This window comes from Aspergillus piperis (assembly GCF_003184755.1).
Source record: "Aspergillus piperis CBS 112811 unplaced genomic scaffold BO85scaffold_11, whole genome shotgun sequence".
NCBI lineage: Eukaryota > Fungi > Ascomycota > Eurotiomycetes > Eurotiales > Aspergillaceae > Aspergillus > Aspergillus piperis.
The window spans coordinates 746,381-760,091 of record NW_020291601.1 but is presented as its reverse complement, the minus strand read 5'-3'; the positions used below and the strand labels follow the sequence as shown (position 1 = coordinate 760,091).

At 51.3% G+C, this 13,711-nt stretch overlaps 5 protein-coding genes across 5 annotated transcripts; 1 reads left to right on the top strand and 4 right to left on the bottom strand.

The window, feature by feature from the left end:
- Nucleotides 1-204: 204 nt before the first annotated feature.
- Nucleotides 205-2,021, bottom strand: BO85DRAFT_422889 (DNA-directed RNA polymerase I subunit RPA49). Its single transcript, XM_025657993.1, has 3 exons — nt 1,810-2,021; nt 1,391-1,722; nt 205-1,326 (listed from the first exon to the last, which is right to left on the bottom strand). The coding sequence occupies exons 1-3, from the start codon at nt 1,955-1,957 to the stop codon at nt 325-327; spliced, it is 1,482 nt and encodes a 493-aa protein (XP_025514782.1). The 5' UTR covers nt 1,958-2,021; the 3' UTR covers nt 205-324.
- Nucleotides 2,022-2,153: 132 nt separating this feature from the next.
- Nucleotides 2,154-2,884, bottom strand: BO85DRAFT_42890 (uncharacterized protein). The gene is made up of 3 exons (XM_025658229.1): nt 2,835-2,884; nt 2,573-2,770; nt 2,154-2,489 (listed from the first exon to the last, which is right to left on the bottom strand). Exons 2-3 carry the CDS (start codon nt 2,681-2,683, stop codon nt 2,232-2,234), a joined length of 369 nt encoding a protein of 122 aa, XP_025514781.1. The 5' UTR covers nt 2,684-2,770; nt 2,835-2,884; the 3' UTR covers nt 2,154-2,231.
- Nucleotides 2,885-3,471: 587 nt separating this feature from the next.
- BO85DRAFT_460215 (MFS transporter) lies at nt 3,472-8,902 on the bottom strand (the record flags this gene model as incomplete). The annotated part of the gene is made up of 12 exons (XM_025661704.1): nt 3,472-3,716; nt 3,778-4,095; nt 4,273-4,310; nt 4,369-4,729; nt 4,785-4,814; nt 4,862-4,954; nt 5,017-5,177; nt 5,242-5,372; nt 7,354-7,722; nt 7,839-8,239; nt 8,296-8,648; nt 8,745-8,902. The coding sequence occupies 12 exons, from the start codon at nt 8,900-8,902 to the stop codon at nt 3,472-3,474; spliced, it is 2,658 nt and encodes an 885-aa protein (XP_025514780.1).
- Nucleotides 8,903-9,950: 1,048 nt separating this feature from the next.
- Nucleotides 9,951-10,804, top strand: BO85DRAFT_399253 (autophagy-related protein 101; the record flags this gene model as incomplete). Its single annotated transcript, XM_025657089.1, has 3 exons — nt 9,951-10,029; nt 10,111-10,452; nt 10,546-10,804. 3 exons carry the CDS (start codon nt 9,951-9,953, stop codon nt 10,731-10,733), a joined length of 609 nt encoding a protein of 202 aa, XP_025514779.1. The 3' UTR covers nt 10,734-10,804.
- Nucleotides 10,805-11,819: 1,015 nt separating this feature from the next.
- yop1 (putative membrane biogenesis protein (Yop1)) lies at nt 11,820-12,950 on the bottom strand (the record flags this gene model as incomplete). The annotated part of the gene is made up of 6 exons (XM_025656112.1): nt 11,820-11,937; nt 12,003-12,060; nt 12,136-12,199; nt 12,331-12,339; nt 12,417-12,623; nt 12,897-12,950. The coding sequence occupies 6 exons, from the start codon at nt 12,948-12,950 to the stop codon at nt 11,820-11,822; spliced, it is 510 nt and encodes a 169-aa protein (XP_025514778.1).
- Between the last annotated feature and the right edge of the window lie 761 nt (nt 12,951-13,711).

The following is a 13,711-nucleotide window of genomic DNA, read 5'->3' as shown; positions in this document are numbered from 1 at the left end:
CCTACCATAATATGTCATGTCGGAACTCTGGTAAATTTATTTAATACTGCACGATTGATTTCCAGGACACCAGATGTACGCCGAGTAGGTTAGTACTAGTAATGTCTACTAGGAGACAACGAGGTGAAATCATGCATGATCTACGAGTGGACTACATTAAACTACATTGAACTACAGCAAGTTCTTGAACACATCAAAGTGGTTCAGCTGAAGAAAGTAGAAAATCGACGTTCTTTTGCCAATCCATCCATACATACAGAGAAATAATGCTAACTTACAATCAATCAATCACACCCAAACAAACCTTTTCCCCCATCAAGTCCACTACCTCCGTCCACCACCACGACTAACCTTCGGGAACTCAACGGGAATCTTCAACCTAGCAACCCGTCTAGCCGCAGCCTCGGCCTTACCACCCTTAATACCCCATTTAGCAAACTCCGACTCGCGGGGCTTGTCGACGCGGCAACCCAACTCGCGGAAATACTGCGTGATCGCCACGTTATCGAGGCGCAGATCATCACGGAGATCCGAGGGATCGGTAGCCAGCTCGTTGGGGGCGTTTCCGCCGGCGGAGCTGTTACCACCGTCCTTGGAAGGTTGGGGCGGGATGTGCAGCGAGAGAGCGCAGATGGTAGTGTGGAGGAAGGTGATGTCGTTCTTGGAGAGGGAGGCACCCTGGGGCGCGAATTTGCGGCGCACGGCGTCGATGACCGGGTCCGCGATCTGGTCGCCGCTGGCGGAGTTCTCGCTGATTGTTCCACCGGAGAGGATGCGGCGGAGGTCTTCGCGGGGAGGAAGACGCTTGCTGCCGGGGCCGGCGGACTTGTCGCGGCCGGGACGGAGACCGCGGGCAAATTCCAGGAGGAGGAGAATGAAGCGGAGGATCTGGAGGTGGGTGGTGTTGCCGGAGAGGGCGACGGCTTCGACGCGGCGGGAGACGTACCGCGAGGTGGTGTTGACGGCGGCGCCGGAGTTAACGCTGTCTTGCCATTCTTTGACGTTGGGGAGTTGGCGCAGGGTGGCCAGGCCGTTGGGGACGAGGACATCAAGCGGGTAGACTTCCGACGGGTGTGCAGCGTCCAGGTTGGCCTGGGGCAGAGGCTTCGCGGCTTGAACCTGCGCTTGCAGGGCGGCGGTCTTGGAGGCGATATCTGTGGCTGCGTCGGCGGGCATGGCGCCCAGGATGGCAGTTTCGGCGGCGGAGGCAGCGCCCGAGGGCACGTTGGAGAGCTGAGCGTTTTCGGCAAGCGATTGAGCGGCCTTGCGAGATTGTTTGGTACCGAAGGTGTTGGTGAGTTCTGTTCTTTGAGCGCGCATGGTTTTCTAGTGGGGGTTGGAGGGTCAGCCAATGTCCGGTGAAGATCATGGAGGACAGGATTGAGCGAACCATTTCTTCCTCTTCACTCTCCTCCTCTGACTCTTCGTCAATCGCTCTCATCTTGCGAACGGCGCCACGCAGAGTCATCTTCCGCACTTCAATGAACTGCCAGGTTTTGTTCTCCGGGTCCACGACCGCGACGTAGTGCTTGAGCTGGGAGTCGGCATCCTCCTCGGCCTCGCGACCCACAAAGTCCAGCTTGGGGTGCTCGGAGGACTGAAGCAGCAATTCGGACGAGACGATGCCCTTGTTCCGTGACGATGAGGAGGAGGTTTTGCTGCGGGTCTTGAGGTATGGGTTGAGGCGGAGATTGCGCGGAGCGTTGAGACCGGGAGTAGTGACTGAAGTGCATTACATTAGATTATTCCCATACCATATGACCGTACCATGAGGGCAGAAAGGCAATGTGTAAAGAAGGTGCAGCATACTGATCACCGGAGCTAGTTCGCTATCATCCTCCACGACGCTGGAGGCGAGCGGAGGCAGATCTTGCAGCTCGAGCGCGGGCTTCTTGCTAGGCCTTTCATGGCGATCGGAGGCGCGCTTGCGCTTCTTTTCGACCTTATCGGACGGCATTATGTCTGGATAAGGAATTGAAGGAAAATGCGACGCCGCGGAGAGAGAATTGACTGGTAGGGAGATTATCGGGCAGGTGGAGGGAAAATTCCACGAAAAAAAGTTGAAGGCGGTCAGGCGGGCTGTGAGCGGAAGGCGGAGAAGACTCCAGGCGGGCAGGTAGCCTTCATGCGCACACAATCTTCTTAGTTCAATATGGCCCTATCATTATAGTCCGATTGATAAGTTGGATATCACGATTTTATTTTTCTACAAGATCATGCTACAGTGGTTTTTATGATTTACAAGGAACATCATGTGCGTCGTAAACTTTTTGGTATTTGGAATAAATTCTCATGACCTCTCCATGGCCCGGAATTCCACCGGATTTCCCCAATAGAACCCAGGACACGAGAAATTGACCAGTCCCCACGCAAAGCTCATCGGCAATGGCAAAGAGTAAGATAGTACAGGAATACAGAAAGACCATTCGACTCTTCCACCATGCCTTCCAACCCCACCAAACACATTCGTACCTCCGAAGGAAAAGATGCGGCACTCGCACCCCCACTGTCTGGATCAAAAGGAAATCAAGAGAAGATCGAAAACGTTATAACGAGCCCGAGGGATTGGATGTGTAGATGAACGGCGGGCTCCGAAGTCGATTGCACCGAGAATGTTGTGGCAGACCAGACAGGCCTCGATTGAGATACCGAACCACGTAACGATCATAACTGGAATCATCATCGTGACGTCGTCGCAATTGTCATGTTTAGCGTTCAAACTGAGCGTTCACATGAAGAGCTGAGATGGAGTGGGCGAGTAATTTATTTGCTGCGGAATTAGTTAGTTGATTGCCGGTTGATCTGATTTGCTGATGGCTTTGGATAGCACTCACGATCTAGCTCTCATCTTTCTTCTCTTGCGCTTGAGGCGACGGACGCGCTTCTTTCTCCACTTGGCTCTCATCTTCGAAGAGAATTCGAAACTGATACCAGTCAGTCAGTCACTGTTGGCCCAGCTGGACGACAAAGCGCTGCAAACAGTGCAGGCTGGGAGGGGGTACTCACACTTCTGCGAGGATGAAGAGATGGTTGCAAGAATGATGGAGAGCGGCCGCGGTTGAGCTTCTTGTGTGCGCCGTGGCTGACTCAGCATGCAATGCCGCTAAGGGCTCGCTAGTGTTGCGCTGGCGCTGATTGGCTCGCTGATTGTCATCCACTGCTTTACCGAGACAGGCATTACCGCTTTGGGCCTTGCCCGTGACATCAACCCTCTCGGTGCGTGTACCTTCAGTACCGTGGCATGCGGTGGGAACTCATTACCATTGAGGAAAAAAGATTCGGTTGTTATGATGCGTTCAATGGCATTTAGATTCCATAATCTCGTTTCACCTGTTCGTGTGTCTTATCAAGGACAGCCCTAGCTAGCCCTATCTACTACGGTATAACTATGAATAACATCGTGCTCTATGTAGAATGTAGATGTCCGCCAGAATTAAAGATAGGATCCTCAAGCTGCATTGGAAAAATTTCTTAATAGCCGTAGCGGTAGGTCACCGCCAGATCTCCCTGGACCTCTTCTTCATCTTCTCGCAGCTCCGCGGGGGCGCCGTTGGCCATGACCCGGTCTCGTCGCTTGTTCTCCGCCCAGAGAGCCACAAAGTATCCAATGCAGCAGGCCGCGGAGAAGCAGATGAACGACAGACTGATAATATAACCATTCCGATACTCAGGCGCATCTTTGGCTAGGAATGCATATGTGGAGATGATACCTCCCGCTGGTAGATAACCCATGTCAGCAGCGTCATCTATTTATACTTTTGTGTCGACGTCACTTACTGTTCCCGAACCCAACCTGCCATGCCGTGCCCACGCTGCGCCTGCGATGACCCCCTAGATTCATAGCAAACCAACATACAATAACCGGCATTGCACTATAGCAGCCACAGGTCACCATGAAGAGCGCGCCGTATTGGACGTGTCGATGAGCCTCTCCGTGTACATTCAATAGTATTCCAAATCCAGCCATAGCAATTGCTGTAGGAATCAAAGTGAAAGCCAACCGGTGTCTGGTTAGATCCGAAAACGTTGCAATTATCATCGAGAATGCAAACGCGGCTGCCCATGGTGGAATCGAGTACAGTTGGGTTTGGATGGCTGGTACAAAAGCTCAGTATACAGCGCATTCGGTGGTGACATATACATACTTCCGTAGCCATAGGTCTTGATAATAGTCGGGGCGAAGAAAGCATATCCTGAGCTTGTTAACATATACTACTTCCCGAATACTCATGGGTTAAGATGGAAACCAAGCTTACCATATGCTGTGACAACCTGCCCAAAGTACATAAACCCGCCAAGGAAGATCTTGTCTATATTCCAGTCAGCATATGCAGGAATGTGGTGGCACCCTCTGGTCTTCGCATGTACTTACAGTCCTTGAACACAGCCAACACATCGCGCCAACCCATACGAGCATTATGCCCAGCTTTCCCTGCATCACGGGCCAGCTTAGCCCGGATGTACGTTCGCTCTTCCTCATTAAGCCACTTGACATCCTCTGGGAACCCCGGGATTATAAAGAACCAGACAATGGCAACCACGCAGGTGATAACTCCCTCGATGATGAAAACCCACCGCCAGCCCCCGTAGCCTCGGAGTCCGGCCATCTTCCCTAGACCGCTGGCAAGCAGACCGCCGAAGGCGCCCGCTAGCGTGGTCGAGCTGAAGAAGAAACTAAAGCGCTTCTGTGCCTCACTGCGCTTATACCACATGCCCAAAAGATAGAAGCCTTGGAGGCACTCTGTTAGCGAAAGTTCCCTAGAGCTGGGAAAAAGACCACCTACATCCAGGGAACATGCCAGTTTCAAACATTCCTGTGTCAATATTAGCTATGTGTCGGAAAATTCGATTGCCTTCATACCCAGGAACCAGCGTGTCGTCATCAGTCCACCCCAGTTCGAGACTAAACCCTGACATATCATGACAAGGCCGAACCCGAACATACAAAAAGACACTGTTATCATCAGCAACCCATCAAGGGGTGTATAACGGTGCCCATGGACATTGGATGCGTACACCATACATGAGGTTTCAACTTCTTCAGCAAGATATTGGATGGTATTTCGAATATAACGTAGGGCACAAAGAATATAGTGAGCGCGGTATTGTACTTCGTTCCCGTAGCGATGTTGAGGTCCGTTTCGAGCCCGAGTACGGCCGCATTGCTGATGTTGACACTATACCAGGCACAAACCGTTATGAACATTATATCCCATTACCGAGGCAGCAGGAGGCACATACCGATCCAGGAAAGCAAGCAGATACAGGACGCAGAGACACGGGACGATGTGCCAGTCAATCTTGGCCATGAGCCTGCGCTCCGTGGTTGTGGTGAGAGGAGGAAGATCTGATGTGAGCGCTTCAATGTGGCCCTCGGGTTTCAATCCGGGTTCGGGCTGAGGAGAGCGATCTATTGACTCTGTTTACGCAGCCTGAAGGTTACTATTGTCTTCGTGAGACCTCGATTCATATGAACTGTACCTTCGGATGACCCCATTGTGACTGGTGGGCGGAAATATGGATACTGTTGTATGCTTCTGTGTCTCTGCGCTAGATTGCGACACGATGGATAGAAATTTTGTGACCGAATTACTCCAGTTGACAAGGGTGTACTCTCGACAGATATAAAATGCAATAACAGTAATCGAGAAGCAAGGGATGTATGTCACGGAGAGCGCGTAAACAGACAAGATAAGGTGCAGAGACACAATTTCAAGGAGAGGACCACGACAATTGGCCACGCAGAAAGGAGCAGGAAGAAGAAGAAAAGACAGCGCACAAGAGGGGCAAGCAGGGGTGCCAGACAAGATTGATAGTGAATACGGACTGCTTTGATGGCGGCTGACGAACCATCCAAGCTAGCCAATCGCCTATACAGGCCGATGTGATGAACACGGCAGTGGAGGAGGACCAATTAACTCATTGACTCGGGAGGCCTTACATTAGCGAGGGAATGAGACGGGTCGGATACATTCTACCCATTTCGGCCTAATCCGCAGGTCAGATAGCCTGACAGGCTGGGCATTGCTTAGCATGATTGTCCGATCCATGGTGCCTCCCGACTATGCCACTCGAAGGTTTCATCCGGCTGTCCTATCTGTATAGTCTGAGGCCATGATGATGGCTTTATCTGGGTTGGAACCAAAGATGATACCAGTCTGGGCGGATGTAACATGCCGAGGGGGAGAAAGTTTAGGAGGAATGGAGGAGAATATGCCGGCTGTAAGCTCCATCCAGTCTGCACATTCCCTGTCCCGGAATTACAGACCTAGTCTAGAAGGAGTAGAGAGTAAGCAGTAGTAGAGAGTATGTATTTTTACGGCAATAGTCCAGTCATGGCCAACTAACTCAAGTGGACTCCAGTTGAAGATTAGTAGTAGTAGATAGTAGCCGTGCCAAACCCACCTTTTTTTCCCCGCAGATCCCTTCCTTCGCTAAGCTTATCTACCCCACAATCGGCAGTTCTCGAGCAGTTCGTACCCTAAGCTTCAGGCATCATAGAATGGAGAGTTATAGACATCGCAACGACAACAAAGTATCTACACACTGTCGAAATTTCCTGCTTTCAGGCCACTACAAAATTCATAGATTGCAACATAAAGCTAAATGCACAATGTAGGTCCAATGAGAGAGCGAGTTCTGGACCGGGTGGCACAGATGCCGTATCCAGTCGCACAACCTGCATAAGTGCGCAAATAGAAGTCTCCGAAGCTGCTCGGGACAAGAGTGTCATGTCTGATCATTTGGGTCCATGCGTGGCACTGGCCGGCCACGTGCTGCCCTTCGTTCGTCCCACGTCCCCCCAACATCCTGAGGATCATTGAGATCACGCGTACGATGATACTTTCAACTTGCAATCTAGCAATATGCCCATCCTTCCGGTAATGGTTCTAGAACACCCATAACCCATATAAGCTAGCTTGTCATGAATAATAAATACTCGCCACCACGAGCTATCATACAATCGTACCATCTCTCTCCCAGTCCGCGCCGAGATGAGACGCCGGATAGATTTAAGGACCCTTGATGCCACAGATATTCCCGAAATTCCCCACAACTTCTCTAAAAAGCCCGCACACGGCCACACGGTCAATTGCTCGACGGTTGATCATCCACAGCCTTTCCCCACGCCTTCTCGAATGCCGAGTCATCGTCCACTGCTACGACGGATGCTCCTGGGGTGGGTCCTTCTTCGTTGACATCCTCCTTCTCAATCATCTCTAGGGCAGGTGATGTAGGAACATCAAAGCCCGCCTCTACTCCCGATGGCTGCGTCCTTGAATCGGTCCCGAGCAGCTTCGAGTCAAAGTTAGAGCTGTAGATAACAGCCGCAAAGGCCTCTAGCTCTCGTACCCCCTGTTCAATGGAGGTCAGATACAGGTTTGGGGGAGCTGTTCCATTTCCAATCACATGGGCTTGCCGAGCCAGAACGGCCAGCACATTTGCCAGCTTCGTTTTCGTGTCGGAGCCGTCAGCCGCGGGGACGACCGTGGCGACCGAGTCGAAGGACTGAGGAACAGATGTGGGCACCTGCGTGGATGATTTGAACGCATCGGCCTTGCATTGGTCAATTAGAGTTTGAAAGCATTCGTTGTTGAGGAGTAACATAACACGAATGAAAGTCGGAGAGTCGATCAGATCGGCCGTCTCGTCCAGGAGATGGCGCAGCGACGCTGTTGTCTGAGGTGTCGCGGGTTCCGTTACTCCAAGAACCCCGGACTCCTGCAACAGATAGTCCTCCTCTTCTCGCGAGGGGAGCACATAAGATAACCACTTCCGATGTCTGTTGAAAGAATAACGGGTCAGCATCCGGCCAGTGAGACTTGCTCATAGAAAACGTACTTCCGGTCCTCCTCGGTCTTGCCCTCTATCTTCCCACGGACTTGCAGGATCAATTCCGACAGCTTGCTCAGCGAGATGTCCTCCCGGGGATTCAAAGGTCCAAACACCTCCGTCACGGCGGCCTGCACCTCATCCATCAACTGCTTCCAGCCTCGGTGAAGCAGCCACCAACTGAAGGCAAGGTATCTCCGATTCGTCTCAAAGTCATGTCCAAGTGTTTGCGTGAGGTCGTCATCATCGTGGTCCTCAAGTCGAATAGTTGAACCATCCGCAGGGGGTGTGGCCATGGAGATTACGCTGGAGAGGTAGTTGCGTCGGCCGAGCAGGTTAAGTTGAATTCGAGTGAAGATGGTCAGCAAGGTCAGGGTATAGATGAGCGTAAACGACCTAGTGATAGCTATGATGGTTTGTTAGACTCCTTGGTTCCTGTAAAGAAACGACGATGATACTCACAGGTTATCTTGACCTCGTTCCACAGCTGGGTCTTGTTTCGCTTCGGACGTGGTGAGCCGCCCCCCTCGATGGTCGACTCCCCTAATTGACTCGTACGGACAAATCCATCGCTTTGGAAGCTAGACAAGCTACGCCGATCATCATCCGTTATACTGGGGCCCACCGAGCTTAGATCCGAGCCTGTTCCTTCGCCAGCGTTAAGACGAGCCAGTCGTTCTGCACGCTTCTTCTGGAGCTCCTTGGTCAGTTCTTCCACAGGAAGTGCCTCGAGAATATCCTCCGCCGCCGTCGGTAGTAGGGCCAGCACTGTATAGGTACAGTCGGTCTGGTTTTGTTCGAAGCGTCGCCGCAAGCTGGACAAGAGGCAATAGCCGTCAGTTACCGTTTTCGAGCACGCGAGCAGGTCACATCGATGAGATAAGAGGAGGTAAGGGAGGCTCATCACTTACTTCTCCCGAGCAATGCGGTCACTACTCATGCGCTCGCGCGCCTCTGAGATCTTGGACAGCAGGTACTGGCCTGCGAGATAGCCCGCTCCGATCACGCCAGCTCCGATCGCAAGGCCCTTGCGATTGCGCCGGAACCAGCGCTTAGTGGCACTGATCATTATGGAGCAAAGAGGATCGGGAACAGTTTCTCAAATATATGGAGCAATACAGTTCATCGTATGAAGTGAAATAAAAAGGAAGAAAAGGAATAATGGAGGTTGGGAATCACAAGGGAAGCCGAAGAGACGGCGTGAGTGATGGGAGAGCGACGGGAAGCACGGTCGGGGATCGAGGGTCCCTGAAGCGGCCTCGGCTAAAGAGCAGCCAGCAACACGTATGATCGTCACCAGCGGATCAGTCAGGCTATGGCGGATGCGAGGATATATGGTGGTCTGTAGATTAGTCGTAACCAGAAAGGAACGAGTGTGAGCTAGTTGTTGGGGAAGGCCAAATGGCAATAGTTTGTGCCACTTCATCCCCGCAATTATTTGCATCATCGTTATAAGTCACGGTGTTTCTGCTCTTTTCATTTGCATCTCGGCCTGATTCTGTCCGACCATTGAATGCGAACCAACCTTAGGCAGCCAGGCCAGTGCTGGCCAGGTACCGCCAATACCAGACGATACGGGTGCGGATGCCCCCTATCAGGGCTGATAAGGGATAAGGAGAACAGCCATCATACCGTCACAGGCGAGGGGCACCCCATCATTACATACACGCCATGACTCCCCATTATTCTTCCCTTCATCATCATCATCATCTCCTCTATCTCTCTTTCTTTCTTTATCTTCTCCCTCTTACTCCTCCATATATAGCCCCCCCATTCCATCTTCCTAATCATAAAATACACATGGATTGTATCCCCAGCAGATCATGCCTCCCCCATAACCCGTTCTCCATGTCAACCTCTCCACACCGGTCCTAGTCAATCAATCCCGCTCTGTCCCCCTCCCCCGAACGCCAGCGTCATCGTCATCACCGGTTCCCACCCCTTCAACCCCAGACTTGATCTGTTCCATCCTTCGACTAAACACGTCGGAACCTCTTCCCCGCTGGGCAACTCAGCTCCCCACTTAACTGGACAGTGATTTGTTGCCTGTCGATCGCTGAGTTCACTTAATTTCTCTACACATACACAGGGTGGCACCGGTCGCTATCCCCGTCGAGATGGAGCCCCGCAAAACGCCCCCGGAGTACTTTCTGGAGATCTTCGCAGATACAACCAACGTCCGCGACGTGTTAAAAGGTGAATCAGTTATTCTCCCCACTGAACCTTTCCCTGTACAACTACACAGCCTAAACACTAACATACTCTCTCCACAACCAGGTATCCTCAACACCATCTTCTTCCACCGATACTTCCCCTCCATCCGCCCCATCACCTTCGACGTCCTCGACTTCACCCTCCCCGCTATCAACGACGTAGACCTCGAAACCCTCATCGACTCTCGCGTGAGTTCCCTCGTCCGCCAGCACTCCTCAGCAGCCAGCGCCCCCGATGGCGGCGGTGGCGGGGGTGTCCGGGCCCGAATGGCCGTGGAATTCTACGAAAAGCGACGCCGACGACCGGGAATCTGGTTTGGCGGACTATCAGGGAAGGGCGAGGAAGAAGTATGCTGGGAAGTTTGGAATTTGGATGTGACGATAGCCACTCCTCGAACAGAGTCTGGTATGGACGCAACCCAAACCCCCACACTCAACACCCATCCGCCAAGCTATTACCTCTCTCCCTCCTGTACTGACATGTGATTCCCGGGTCTAGAACGCGCCAAAGTGCGCAAAGCCATGGAGAATATGCTACAGAAAGCCGTCCTGAAGATTCTAGCCGTGGTTAGCCGCGATAAGGAGCACATTCCCCCGATTACTACGAGTGATTCGAATCCGTTTCCTTATCGCGTGGTTCTGAACCCCAGATCGGATGGTTGGCAGAATCGCTTCGGGTTATACTGATGCAGGCTAACCCTCCTACCCCTACCCCCCTCTACTACTTCTTTCCTCCCAATCACACACACACACACACACACACACACACTCTCTCTCTCTCTCTCTCTCTCTCTCACAAAAGATGTGCCCAGGCTACGGTTACCTGGACGCGAATATTGCTATGACATACATGAAAAACGATGCGCAGGGCAGGGCTGGCGTGGCAGGGCGCACATCTTGGGTTTCGTATGGAATGCTACCTATGTGCTTTGCCCAGGAGTAGCCCGCCGCCACCACCACCACCCTGGTCTATTGATTTCCATTCCGGCGTCGGTGGCGTCTATAATCACATCAACCAGCTTTGATTCTTTTGCAAGTGTATTTTACCCGCTTTCTTTGTCCTTTTCGACATGACGTCCCTCTCCTTCAGGTTTCGATCCAGAGGATGAAATGTTTCTTATACCCCCTCATATCCATCACTTACATTTCCCGGTTCACTTCGACAGAGAAGAGAAGAGAAGAGAAGAGACAAGGAAAGGATTGAATGAATGAATGATAACCAGGAGGGTCAAGTCAAGTCAAATCAAGTCATTGACAATTGCTCAATTTTACCAAGAAACGGAGGCATAATGCATCAAAGTATAGCTATAATGATAATAATACCACACAGCTATGGGGGTGGGAGAGGAGCACGGTGGTGTCCTCTCCCTTTCCAAACCAACCAATCAACGCAAAAAGATTCAACACGCAATTCTACTTAGATTCAAGTCATGGCAATGAAAAAGGAACAGCATGAAAAAAGCAACCACACACACACAGACACAAGGATAGCCCAATTCTCGCCTGACAAGGCTCAAAGTATCGTATCGTATCAATCAATCAATCAATCAATCAATCAATCCATCCATCAATCACACCGCTTCATCCAGTTACATCGAATATTTTTCCAAACATATCGGCATTGCGAGATTATCCCGGAAGGAAGTCTTTCGTATTGCCTTTGTTTTGCAAAATTTCCCCCAAAAAAACATAAACCGAGACACAGTCGACTGACTCTGGGAATTGATCGAGATCAAACCCACAGATTCACCCCGGACTTCACGGTTTAGCTATTTACTGGTCCTTGGCGGCAGCCTCGGCCTGAGCGCGGAGGTTGGCCGAGGTGGAACCGCCCTGGAAGAAGCGGCCGAGCACGGGCTGGATGAAGGAGTGGAAGACAATTTGAGCACCGCTGGAGAAGAGGGTCAGTCGGGTTGTTCTCGGTGAGTGCATAATTGCGGGTGGTGGATAGCTTACTTGGTCTGGGGGAGAGACATCCAGAGGACAAGGGCGAACTTGAAGATGTAGTAGAAGGCTGTATTGAAAGAGTCGCGATCAGTTCACGAACGTTCCACTGCCACAAATCACATCAACCATTGCGACTACTTACGGAACCAGTAAGGAGCAGAGATGGCGCTCTCAATGACGGTGAAGAAAGCGTAAACAACCCAGTACTAGAAGAATCACATGCCAATCAGTATAACCGCTAGCTGACGAATGCACCTTGTCACGTGCAGAAAGATAACCTAGGCGTATGAAACACCCGAGTTATGTCGAGATAACGGAGGGATCACGAGTAACATACCGTCAACCACTAAACGCAGAAACACGATCATAAGCACAATTTGTATCTTCAAAAAATTTAGTAGGGGATAAAAAGATAGAGCATACCTGCGTGTCGTCGGCCTTTCCGGCGGTGAACAGAGCGTTCAGGGAGTAGTATCCAGGGATGAGGAAACCAGCGAGGTTGACGAGGAATTCACCGGCGATGTTGAAGAAGACCAGGAAGAAGTAGATGCCGACGAGGCCAAGGATCACGTAGACCTTGGGGACGGAGGTCTGACGCTCCAAGTTGTTGAGGACAGGGTACTTGGAGAGCTAAAGTGTGGAGAGGAGATGGTTAGTTATAGCTTCGAAACTGGCGGCGGCTGAGAAATATGGGAAGTAGGCAGAAATCGGAGAACAACAACACGACTTCATCCCCATCCCCCCAGCTGCGCGAAGATTCCATTCCGCGACAAGTAAACATTGTAAGATAGGAAGAGAAAAAGCTGATACAATGCCGACAGGAAGGAACCTCTTTGCAGACCGATTGGGGGGGTGGACAGGGAGGAATAGGACACAAAACCAGAAAACGCACACACGACTTACCTCCTTGTCGAGCTGGGCAATGGCGTGCTGAGCACGATCCTGGAAAGAGGCCATTTTGGAGGGAAAATGAAGATAGCAGAAGCTATACTAAGAGAAGAATGAAAGATCTGGCTTCGTAAACTCTTGAGGAAGGGACAGCGAAAGTCGGATTCGGTCGTTATCAGGGCGCGGCAGAGGGAGAAGAGGAGGACGAACGAGCAGGTGAGATTCGAAAGGACGAGCTGGCGGTTACGGAACCGCCAGCCGGGATGACGGTGGGGTCACGTGATGGGCTCATGACGTCGAGGGCTGGCCATTTGATTGTCCCCAGATGACGTTCCAGCAGGGCAATCTGTTGACCGGAATAGTAGCAGATGAGAGTTAATCCTCACAGAGTGGATCAGATGGGGATGTTGGTCGTGTGCTTGATTTCTTATGATTTTACCTCTTGTGCTTACTATACAGGGTATGTATGAGTTCTGGAGGGAATTACTTTCCAGACAATTCGATTGATACACTCGGTATCAGCGATGTACTACTAGTATAGTAGTGTATGTTACGGGGGGTCTCGTTCGGGTCCTGACGGCAGGGCTTTTTTTCCCTTTCTGTGCAGCGCTTTTTGTTTTTTTTTCTTCTGCTTTGGGGCTCCACTGGGGCTGGATTTATCCCTCACATTACATAGTGAGTTATTGATTAATATTAGTTATTGAACGACTCTGATATGGCTATACATAGTAGTGATATCTACCGTTTTATTTCCCAACATATGTGTGAGTACACTATCCCGATGTTGAATCATAGTAGAGAAACACTCCAACCACCAAAAAAGTATCTTA